Source organism: Macrobrachium nipponense, chromosome 19, assembly GCF_015104395.2.
Source record: "Macrobrachium nipponense isolate FS-2020 chromosome 19, ASM1510439v2, whole genome shotgun sequence".
Taxonomy (NCBI): Eukaryota; Metazoa; Arthropoda; class Malacostraca; order Decapoda; family Palaemonidae; genus Macrobrachium; species Macrobrachium nipponense.
In genome coordinates, this window is record NC_061088.1 from 29,652,866 (window position 1) to 29,665,494 (window position 12,629).

The 12,629-nt window shown below is 41.0% G+C and overlaps 1 protein-coding gene across 1 annotated transcript in view; it reads right to left on the reverse strand.

Annotated features, from left to right (window-relative positions):
- Nucleotides 1-12,629, reverse strand: part of LOC135215522 (cAMP-regulated phosphoprotein 19-B-like) — a 43,082-nt gene that overhangs the window by 6,931 nt on the left and 23,522 nt on the right. Inside the window, exon 2 of the mRNA XM_064250346.1 lies at nt 3,554-3,685. Within this exon, the coding sequence (XP_064106416.1) occupies nt 3,554-3,685 (132 nt within the window). The remainder of the gene's footprint in view (nt 1-3,553; nt 3,686-12,629) is intronic.

Below are 12,629 nucleotides of genomic sequence, written 5' to 3' on the forward strand. Positions count from 1 at the left end.
TGAAAGATAGGCTTACTTTAATTTTGTGTAGCAATGCTAGTGGCGACTTAAAAATAAAACACCTATTGGTCTATCATTCTAAAAACCCAAGTTTTCAAAAGACATGATGTAATGAAAAATAAATAGGATGTTATGTGGAGATCTAATAGAATAATAGAAAATGACCAGGCAATTCTTCATGGAGTGGATTAGAGAAATCTTTGAACCAAATGTTAAAAAGTACCTCAAGTTAAGGAGAAAAATTTGCCTCTCAAGGCACTTTTGATAATGGATAACACACCTGCTAACTCACCTAATATAGAGGAACAGTTAGTATCTGTGTTTCACTGGCTGACAGTGAAGTTTCTGCCACCTCGCACCACCTCTATCATCCAGCCCATGGACCACCAGGTGATCGCAAATTTCCAAAAAACATTACAAGAAAGCTGTTTCAAAAATGTTTCGATGTCACTAATGGAACTGACCTTACCCTCAGGGAATTCTGGAAAGATCATTTTGACATCCTCCAATGCTTGAGGCTCACTGAAAAGCATGGAGGGATGTCTCCATAAGACACTTCGGTCAGCTTGGATACCTCTGTGGCCTTCATCAGCCCAGGAAAGACCTTGAGGGCTTCCAACACGGTAGATGAAATTTCCTCTATAGCTAAGTGAATGAGGATGATGTAGAGGAGTTGGTGCAGGGCCACAGGGAGGAGCTGACAACAGAAGAGCTCCAAGATCTAGAAAATGAATGGGAGACATGTGGAAGAGGACTAGTGAGGAGGAGGATGACTAGTGAGGAGGAGGAGGATGGACTGTGAGGAGGAGGAGGAGGAGGAGGAGGAGGAGGAGGAGGAGGAGGAGGAGGAGGAGGCGGAGGAGGACGGAGGAGGAGTTATTGTGCAATGCCCGAGCAGTGCACCACTTCAAATAGATGTTGAAGTAGTGACAAAAACAGACCTCAATGGACATGTTTTTAGTGAGGAGGGCTCCCAGTGAACCACAGCCTGGTACCAGTGGAATGAAGAGATCTGGGCATGAAAAATCCCAGAACGTAGTCTGTCTGAGGTTATTATGGAAGGGGACTCCCCTTCCAAACAATGACGCCTTCCCCATCCCTCCCCTCCTCCTCCTCCATCTCATCTAATCCAGATTCTCATATAAGGCACTGTTTCAACATGTTTTTTCATTTACAGGTACATAGACCACAAGCACAATATATACTAATTTAATGATAACCATATTAAAAAAAAATAAAATAAAATAAAGCATCTCACAAAATTTAACATAAAAGATGAACAAAATCATAAATGTGTCACCGCAGTGAGTACAGCTGATTTGAGACGAATAGAGTGAGGGATCATGAGACACGTGGAGGGAGGGTGTGTAGAAATTGTTGAAGAGAGGAGGAGAGGAGAAGAGGCAGTAAAGACAATACTGTATGTACGTAAAAGCTGTAACAATTAACAATAAAAATAGAAGAGGGGAATTTCACAATAAATTTAATATGATACAATATGAAAACAATCAAAAGCAATACAGTAACAATAAACAACCGACAGTCTATTTGAGCAAGTGTTGAGGAAATGGTGGAGGAGAGGGATGGGATAGTTGTGGGTTATTGGGTGGGAGCTGGGGTTTGCTTCCTGCCAACTTCCGAGCTGGGCTTGAATGATTTTTCTTTTCCATTACCCAATTCGCACAAATCACTTCTATTTGTTATGTTAAAATACCTACTGAGTGACACTTGCTTTTTATGATTTTTTAGCACTGTAAAAGTAACTCATCCCCACATCATGAAACGAACTGGGGCCACATTCAGCTTCTGCGCGCCTTTGTTTGTTTAAATGACGACTTTGTGAAAAGCTATAATTTTACTCCTTTTCTTACTGGCATTCTTTACTTACTACATATTTGTTTGCAAAATCCTGTTGGTTATTGGACGGTAATTATAAATTCTGTCATTTTCAACAGTTAGTGTTGCAGCATAGTTAACCCTCTTGCACTCAAGATCCAAGTGTACGTAAACACGTCGACAATTGTTCACATGTGAGGGATTGTTTTAACATCTGCTGGACACTATCAATTCCTTTGATTATCCTTGCAAAATATGAATCACCCTTTGCCTACTGCAACCATTTTGGTTTCCTTGAGTGGAGCCCATCTCATCTCCATCAGTCCCATCCAGCGGCACGTGCCATTTTCACCAGAAGTTTGTAAATCAAACTTTTTAGTTTGTACATGTTAAAATTTTACTTCTTATAGTGTACTGTTTTATTACTTTACACTCTTAACTTCTGAACATATTGATAATAGAAAAAATTTAAAAGGGGGACTTTTTGGGTGGGCTGAAACAAATTATCCTGATTCCCTTTATTTCTTTCTTATGGGAAAAATTGTTTCATATTTAGAACTTTTCATACTTTGAACAGCCTTCTGGAACGGATTATGTTCGAAGTCTGAGGTACTATTGTATGTACAGATTTAAACAAATCAATATCTGACTGCATCAAATCTAACCTACTACCCTGAACTGACTTAGTGGGTGTAGAAGGATCTATATCCACTAGAGAAGAATCTACAGACCAATCTCTATCTTCTTGACCAGGTGTTCATTCTACAGACGACATAGTTTCAAGATTACCTGTTCACTGAACTCTAAGTTTATCATATTCTTTTCTTATTTGGCAATTTACTATCTACTCTCTCTCTTCCAAAGACCAAGCCTTGCAATGATCACAAAGCTTGTCTGAATCAAAATTCACTCCTCGATGATCACTGCACACAACCATTACCCTTACAAAATCCAACAGATTTTGATAGGGATGATTGTCAAAAACCAAATCCAGATGATCCAACTCTTAACCAAGAAAAACAAACCCAAATTCAGAGCACCTATCTACACAACTGGCCAGTTTCATCAACAAGAGACGAAACAACTGAAACGATCGCTGTCTTACCACCTCCCTCTGAAAGTCGGGGTAACTATTGCAAGTGTGCATTAACAATTGTTTTAATTTAACATGTCAAACCCATGCCAAGTAGTCACAGATAGAGTAAACAACAGACGGCAAGTTTCACCTCAAAAATTGAAATCTGTCAACATTCAATAATGCTACTAGTACACATATGGTCAGTGAACTTATCACAGAAGTACATGAACAATCCCATTTTACCTGCTGTGAAATGAATCTGTCTGCTGCACTACACAATTGGTTTAATCTACTTGTCTTTTATAGAACTACTGCTATTCAAGGGCTTCATGCATTACCATCCATATAAAAAACAGAAAACCATCCCATTCTCTTACCTGTAAATGGACATAAATCAAGTCCAAGTAAGCTCTATCACTATACTATATGGACTTCATTTCCCTATGTCATTTTTGTATAGCAAGTCCCATGTTGAAGCCAACAAGCTCTATCACTATACTGTATTGACTTAATTTCCAGGTCATTTTTTATATATATTAAGTCCCATGCTGAAGCCAACACTCTTCATACTGCCTAGAACTCAAGAAAAATATTAAAATTCTACTAATCATAAACATAACAGTAAATAAAAAGTCTTACCCCTTTAGCCAATCTTTTTTGCAAAAATGCGGAGTGTCCTGCCATTGGTCGACCTACAATAGGATATTTTGAGCGTAGCTTGGCTTCTTCAGCTGCCTCTATTCCAGCTGCTGTCATGGCTGGTGTACCAGACTGTAAACAAAAGCAAAATTATCAATTATAAAACATGAACTTATGAAAGTCTGCAGCATTACTAGGTTTATACAATATACAGGACCATGGCATGGATATAAATTATCACGTTTCATAATAAAAATCACAATTTTTGAAAGTAAATTGTATTTTTCCTAACTATACAAACCTGAGGTCTTTTACATAAGGAATTACTATTCAGCACCAGCTGGACCGGTCGTAAGATTTACTAACAAGGTAATTCGGCAGTAACTGCTTGTCCCATGCTCGGGAATCCTGCCTGACTGGAGGTAAACATACCACTTTGCTTTAGGCCCAGGAACAGAGTGAGGGGTGACATGAGGTGGGACTATATGTAAAGGACCTCAGGTTTGTATATTTAGGAAAAATAGAATTTACTTTCAAAAATTGTGATTTGTTCCGACACGTTATACAAACCATCGGTCCTTTACATAAGGAAGACTCACTTATTGGTGGGAGGAATCTGAGTCTTGTGAACAGACTGGTGTTCGCCCAACCTTGGTTCCCTCCCTGGTTGTAAGAGCAAAGAGGGGGGAACCTAGCCTCTGTCCAACTGATCGGAGTGAGAACTGCAGGATCAGTGGCCAGACCTCTGGACCAATTCATAAGAGGAAGGCAAGCGTACCTCTTATGAATAGCAAGCAAGAACTAATGTCCTAAATAAGAAGACAAATTAAAGTATTGGGTTTGTTTCTTACTGCTGTCCGCTTCCCCCTTGCTACGGAAGGGACGAATAAACGCTTCTATTCCTAATGAAAGGGATAGAATGGAGCTCTGTTACATAGCTTACCTGCACCATTGTCCTGTCCAGGATTGTGATGACTGCTACCCTCTGCCCGCAGGGAGAGGGAAGAAAAGAGAAGGAAGAGGAGCCAGTCCCACTCTCATTCACTCTCCATTCATGCGATATCACAAGGACAAGATGCTACCTTGTCCTGCTAAGGAGCTGGGTAAGCTACACAACTTGTTGAACAGCCACCACAGGTCCCAAGGAAAAAGTGTCCGAGGACCTATGGGCAATATCCTGAAGTTAGGAGGAGGTGAAGGTGGTCTGGTTGGACCACACCCCTGCCTTCAGCACCTGTGCGACAGACTAGTTCTTGCAGAATGAAAGGGCTGAACCAATGCCTTTAACTTTGTAGGCTCTCAAACGAAAGGTACTGGTGTCGGCACTCTTCGGAGTCGTACACTTTCCTGATTACCTCACGAAGCCAGAAAGAAACAGTGCTCTTGGACACTTCTTTCTTGGTCTCCCCGGTGCTAATGAAGAGGCGTCGACACTCAGCACCCTCAAAGGACAAAGCAGCATCTCTTCCATATTCCGGTGAAGTCCTCTAGGGAGAGGATCGTGAAGGACTCGAACCTGGCATCAGGGACCGAAGGGTTCTGAGTCTTCGCTATGAAATCCGGGATGAAACAGAGCGTAAATGATCCCCATCCCCTCAATGTATGACACAGAAGGAAAGACCGTGAAGTTCTACTCTCTTCGTCGATGCCAGGGAGAGGCTCGTAAGGTCTATGAGTCAAACTCCTTAAGACAACAGTCACAACCCACCCCGGGGGCCTGAGTTCCCTGGGTGGGCAAGACCTCTCGAAGCTCCTCATTAGGAGAGATATTTCCATGGAGGAGGAAATATCAACTCCTTGCAGCTTAAGGACTAGGGCCAGGGTGGCTCTGTATCCTTTGACTGCAGAGACAGAGAGGAGCTTCTCTTGGCGAAGAAAGATGAGGAAATATGCTACCTGCTGAGCATAAGAGTGGCTCTGAGCAGAGAGAGACCCCGCCTACAACACTAACCACAGAAGATGGACCACTTTCCCTGGCATACTGCTGCAGAGGACTGTCTGAGGTACCCAGCCATCTATGTTGCTGCTCGGCGAGAAAAGCTTCTCGTTTGCAAGAGGTGGTGGATAACCGCCAGCCATGAAGCCACAGGGAATGTACTGTCTGGTGGTACTGTTCTACATGCGGTTAACACAGCAGGTTGTGCCATGGGGGAATCTCTCGTGGTGCCTCCGAGAGAAGGGCCAGCAGGTCCGGATACCAAATGGCCTGAGGGGGTGCCACCAGAATCATTCGAAGATTGCTGGTGACCAGCATCCTGCTGATCACCTTGCAAATCAGGCAGAACGGGGGAAAGGCGTAGACTACGAGGTTGTCCCACAGGTGTTGGAACGCGTCCTCTGCAGCTACCCATGGGTCCGGCACCACTGAGAAGAAAACCTGAAGTTTTCTGTTGTGCCAGGTGGCGAATAGATCCACTACTGGACGCCCCCGCAGGTCGAAGAGCCTCCCGCCACATCTGGGTGAAGAGACTATTCGGTCCCAATCACCTAATTCTGGCGGCTGAGCTTGTCTGCCACTACATTCCTCTTGCCTGGAATGTATCTGGCCGACAGTTCTACCGAGTGAGCTATGGTCCACTCGTGCACCTGCATCGTCAACTGGTGCAACGAGACGGACACTGTTTGTTGATGTATGCCACTAACGTGGTGTTGTCGCCCATCAACACCAATGAGCGTTTCATCAGTCGTTCACGGAACTCTTGAAGCACGAGAAACACAGCCTTGAGTTCCAGGAAGTTGATGTGAAGGTGTCTGTCATGATGGTTCCACACTCCTGCAACCAGCACCTCTTCCAGGTTTGCACCCCAACCATCGGTTGATGCGTCTGAGAACAGAAGCATCTCTGAAGGGGGAGTGCACAGGGGCACTCCTATTAAGAGGTTCCTGTTGTCTAGCCACCAGGCCAGGTCCTCCCTCACTTCCTCCGTGAGAGGAACCAGGAAGGACTGTGGCTCTTGTGCCTGTGACCAGCACTCCTTTAGTCTCCGTTGAAACGACCGCAGGTGATGATGCCTGTGAGGGACTAACTTGTCTAGTGACGACAGGCGACCGATCACGACTTGCTACTGCTGTGCTGACTGTTCCTGTCATGAAAGGAACAGTCTGGCTGCCTCCCTGAACTTGATGATCCGCGAGTCTGAGGGGAAGACTAGTGCTCTTACTATATCGATCAGCATGCCCAGGTACATTACCCTCTGCTTGGGTTCAAGATCTGACTTCTCGACATTTACTACAATCCCCAGATCGCGGCATAAGTTGAGGAGTCTATCTCTGTCCTGTAGCAATGCTCGCCAGGACCAGCCAATCGTCAAGATACCTCATCAGACGTATCCCGACTGAATGGGCCCAAGCCGACACCAGAATGAACACTCGTGTGAACATCTGTGGGGCGGTTGAGAGAACGAAACAAAGTGTGGTACACTGTCCCATCGAGGATAAAGCGGAGGTACTTCCTGGAGGACTGGTGGATGGGTATTTGAAAATACGCATCCTTCAGGTCCACCGAAAGCAAGAAATCAATCTCCCTGGTGGAGTAGAGCACTGAGCGTGCTGTTTCCATCATGAACCGAGTCTGGCGAACGAAATGGTTCAAGGGAGAGATCTATCACCGGTCTCCAGCCTCCAGTAGACTTCTCCACCAGGAAAAGTCGGCTGTAGAAACCTGGAGACTGATCTTGCATGATCTCTACTGCTCCTTATGGTGTGAAAACAGACAAGAGGCCCAGGGACTGGAAACGATTGCGTCACACTGGTGGTAATCCGGCAGTAAAACATCTTCATATATCCAAAAAGTAAATAATAGAGATATATATGCGCATTACGATTATAACAATTACATGAATAGCTGATAACAATCTGCATGAATAACTGGTAAACTGTTCTGCAAGAAATTTATGTATAGCAATTATTTACAATAGGTACGAAAGTCAAGATGTCGTGACGTCATAATACAGGACTTAAAAGAACGTTCTAACTCCGAAAAATAATTACTTAAATTTAAGTCGGAATCGCGTTACTTTTTCAATAATGAATATTTTCAAATTAATAATCATAAATATGTAAAATATTGATGTTTTACTATTTATTTAAAAAATTATCTAAGTGCACGCTTCGTCGTTGTCTTCTACCAAAACATTTGTTTACTTAAAAACGTCTTGGTAAGGGACCGTGTTCCGATTGTTGTGATGAAAGTGCCCCAGCTTCTGTGGGTACAAGTGGTGTGCGGATTTATCACAGGAAATGGGAAGTTTGTTGACAGAAGCGACTCCGTAAACATCAAGATGGCGTCAATCTTCTAAAAAAAAGAAGCGTTGTAAGTAAAAATTTTGAAAGCCTTTTGGAGAGATTTTCACTGCCGTGGACACCCTTTTTACTACCCTTTGTTTAATGCTTTAAATTTGGCCTTAATTTCTAACTTTGGAGAAAACCGAGAAGAAGTCGCGACTGATGCCCATCTCTGGTGTCAGGACGCGTTGTAAGTACTTTTTCGGAAGGTGGCATGCTATGATCGTCATTGAGTTGATGCAGGCCATGCGGTGTTTTACCCTATTTAGTTTAACTTTACTTTGTTACTTCAAAAAGTTTATTTAATTCATGTCTATTATACCTTTTTTGCAACCAAATTAACCCCGAAAAATTACAGATATGTCTGATGTACCGTATATACTCGCATATTATGCGACTTTTGAAACCTAATTTTGAAGCTAATTTTAAAGGGGTCGCATCATACACGCGGTATAAAATTAGCGTACCGTCTATGCTTTCCCAAATCGGCAGATCGCGATAGTTACTACCGGAGGAAAACAGTAGATCTTTTAAAAAGTTATGTTTTACTTGTACTTCACCATATCCAATAATATTGTATGCATTCTCATATTACTATTATATTTTAAAATACAAAAGAGCGATCGTGCGCCATTTGCATTATTTTGGTTTATACAACATGTTTAGCTGTTCTAGACTAACCATCTATAATTTCCAAATCAGTTAAGGCACAACACCGAAGGATTTTTTACTTTTTGTTTTACTCAGTAAAAGAAACATTTGTTACTTGAACTATTATTTTCCTTTTAGTATATGCAGGTAAGTGAAAATTTATTAAAGTAAAAAAAATGCATAAAATTAATAAACTAAAATCCTCCAGAGTCGCTCTCCGTGTCCGTATCATCAAATACTGCTCTGAATTCTTTGCCATCAAGGCAGTCGTCATATTCGTCATCTTCCAGATCTTTGATCATTTCATCCTCATCTCCTCATCTTATGCTAATTTTACAAAAACAACAACTGCCCGTGTGTGACAGACCTTTGAATGTCCTTGAGACAAACCCCGAGGCTATAATTATAAGATTATAAGGGTTTTTCCTTCCCAGGTACTTTAATCTCCTTCCTATTCGGCCTCTCTCTCTCTCTCTCTCTCTCCTAAATCTTACAGCTGTCCGAGCGAGAGCTTTTTTTATGGGACAACATAGGCCCGCATTTCGCATTTTCCATACCTATTTATTTCGTATACGATTGCCCTTTCTCGGCTGTGAAGTTGATGTCTACCTATGGTTGTGAGATGACCAGGAATAACTTGTAAGTCGGTGTCAAAGTCACTCCACTCTTCATCAGGCCAAAACTTTGCCATATCGCATTCAAGCAATATTCAGTCATTGTTTCCTATCTATTATTTTCTCAGAGAGAGAGAGAGAGAGAGAGAGAGAGTCTGTCTGTATACGATTGTTTATTTTCTCACTCGTCAAACTTACTGTTATGCTTTATTTCATATTTCCTTGCTCACCAATTTATTCTATACCTACGATATTAAGAAATCAAGATGTGTGTAGAAGGGAGAAATGCCTCCAGACTATACAGTCAGTATGGATTTAAACGCACGTGAAACTGGTTGAAATATTCGCAACAGCACCAAAATGAGATGCCCTGTTGATAGAATCTGACTCCGTTTTTCTTGTTATTGCATAAAAAAAACTTTATCAGTCGTGAACCTATGTAATTTATTTAGAATTCTGCGCAACGGAAAAGATAATATTTGATATCTGTAATGGGAGAAATGGTTTTATATCTCTGTTGTTGTTTATAAATTTTTGGTTTGGGCAGATATGCGATCAAACACGTGGGTTGGACCAAAACAGCCCAGCAGCCAGAGAGCTTCGCTCATTTTGTAAATACTATTGTTTGGCGTGCTAGGCTTACCCCGATTCGTTTGGGTGTGCGCTACTCAAATAATCGCATTTTTCTTACTAATCCCAAGAGTTGACCATGGTAAATCCCAAGATTAACCAAAATCCCAAGATAATAAAATAATTGACATATGCCAAGCTTTGGAGTCCTAAATATTTACTCTGTCTATCAGGAAGATACTGATAAATTGAATTGACGGTATCTTTCCTGAGAGAGAGAGAGAGAGAGTAGAGAGAGAGAGAGAGAGAGAGAGAGAGAGGAGAGAGAGAGAGAGTATTCATGTAATCAGTAAAATACACTAATAAAAACAAAAACTACGTACTGTATGCAAAGCACACACATCATCGTTAGCTTCCCGTGTGTTACGTGTAAACGTTCATTCTAAGAAATTCACAGAGTAGTATAACTAACACTGATTGGCTGGTTGGTAGCCATGGAGATCTGTTATCCAATGACTGCCCTCTGCTTCTGTTCTATTTATAGACATATGCCGTAGATGACACTAGGTTTGAACGTTACCATGTTCGTGATTTTCTGACTGCTGACGGCAAAAAAATTACTCTATAATTTTCTTTATATATTATTTCTTCGTGAAAACAATAATATAATATGATCATTTTACTATTGTATAGTGGTATGAAAAATACCAGTGTGTCGTAGCGATGCGTCATCAATATAGTGGTATGAAAATACCGCATGGTGTTGTAGCGATACGTAATCACAAAGTACAAATCCTTTTCCCGGACCATCCTCAACATTTTACGACTCTTCAACTGCAAGATCGATATGGTGAATATATTATATAGTCATACTTATTGTTGAAATTCACAAGTTGAACTTGCAAAACATTAGATTTTGATTGTTATGTACATATATTTTTTTGTGTTTTTACGGAATGTTTGTTTTGAAAATAATAGCTATTAGTGAACATATGATATTAATTGTCCCACTATTTTATTATAGGTGATCTTAATTATCTCACATTCATGTAACAGTAATTATATTAATATTTATAAATAACAGTAATTAATAAATAACAATAATGAAAAACAATAAAGGGAAATTTTTTTTTTCTGCAGTAGTGATGTTTGTTTGATTATGCATCTGACCTCACATTTCCGAAATTGAAAAATTCCAAAAACCGAAACATCGGAATGTGTGTGTGTACTACACTTTTTTAAACACGCACACAATGTCTACACATTTACTGATACCCGTTGGTGAAAGACTCAAATTACAGTATTTATTTCTGAGAGAGAGAGAGAGAGAGAGAGAGAGAGAGAGAGAGAGAGAGAGAGAGAGAGAGAGAGAGAGAGAGAGAGAGAGAGAGAGAGAGAATGATTTAGGACTCCAAGGCGTGTTATTTTTACAATTATTTTATTATCTTGGTATTCTTTTTTAATCTTGAGATCTTCTATTCAATTCTCGAGATTAGTAAGAAAATTACCGTAACTTCACTAGCAGCAGCACACATCTGAACGACTCGGCCATTAGCACGCTAAACCACCAACCTTATGAACTGACCTCGGAAATGGAACTCGCATGATACATGAGATACATGACAAAACCACTGTTTATTGGTGAAAATTTTGGGGTCGCATGATATGCGAGATCGCACGTTACTCGAGTATATACGGTACTTACAAGCAGACGACGGGACGAAAAATGACTCATCGTTGCCAATCTAGTGGAGCTTCACACATCCGCCGATGCATTTACAAAGTTTCCATGAATTCTAGTTGTTATAGTAAAACAGTAATGATAAAATTACTATAATATGTATATAAACTACAAATAGATATGCTAATTTCACTTATTTCCCCGGTTATGTGTAAGTCTTATTCCCAGTATGGAGGGTAAAGATACTAATTGACAACACTGATAAACAATTGAAGTACGAAACGTCACAGAGAATGCCGTAATTCCCTTGGATAAATAGTGGTTCAGAGTCATGTTTACGATTGTTGAGAAGAAAGTGCCCCAGCATCTATGGGTACAAATGGTGTGTGGATTTAGCACGGAAAATGGGAAGTTTGTTGACACAAGCGACTCCGCAAACATCGAGATGGCGTCAATCTTCTAAACATTTTTAAATATAAGTAAAAATTTTGAAAGCGTCATGGGGGTAGCGTGCACTGCGTTGGCCACACTTTTCATTACCCTCTGTTTAAAATGTTATTGTTATTATACAATTAAGTTTGTTCATACTTACCTGGCAGATATATATATAGCTGTATTTTCTGAAGTCCGACAGAATTTCAAAACTCGCGGGCACACGCAGTGGGCGGCAGGTGGTAGTACCCATTCCCGCCGCTGGGAGGCGGATATCAGGAACCATTCCCATTTTCTATTCATATTTTATTAATGCCACTGTCTCCTGAGGGGAGGAGGGCGGGCAATTTAATTATATATATCTGCCAGTAAGTATGAACAAACTTAATTGTATATAACAATAACTTTTGTTCATGCCACTTACCTGACAGATAATATATAGCTGAATCCCACTTCGGATGGTGGGAAGAGACAGAATAGGATTTTTTAGGAAACTTAAATTAAGTAGATGATATACATCTTGGTTCCTCACCTGTTAGCAAAGTAGACTCTGTGATTACTGTCACTTAAGGCTGCTTTTTGCTTAAATCAGAGTTGCCAGCCAGGTGGAGACCTGTAGTGCTGGTGCGCTCTGGATGATCTGTCACGGGTACGAGACCTTCACGTGACAAGACCATCGAGCCATACATATGAGGGCAACGAAGCAACTGACCACCACATGACCACTATTCCAAAAAACCCCTAAAACAAAACTAACTAAAGGATGGAGATCTTCACATAAGACTCACCACACCTAAAAACAACAACAATAAAACTAACCTAAGCCTAACTAAGGGATAGGGAA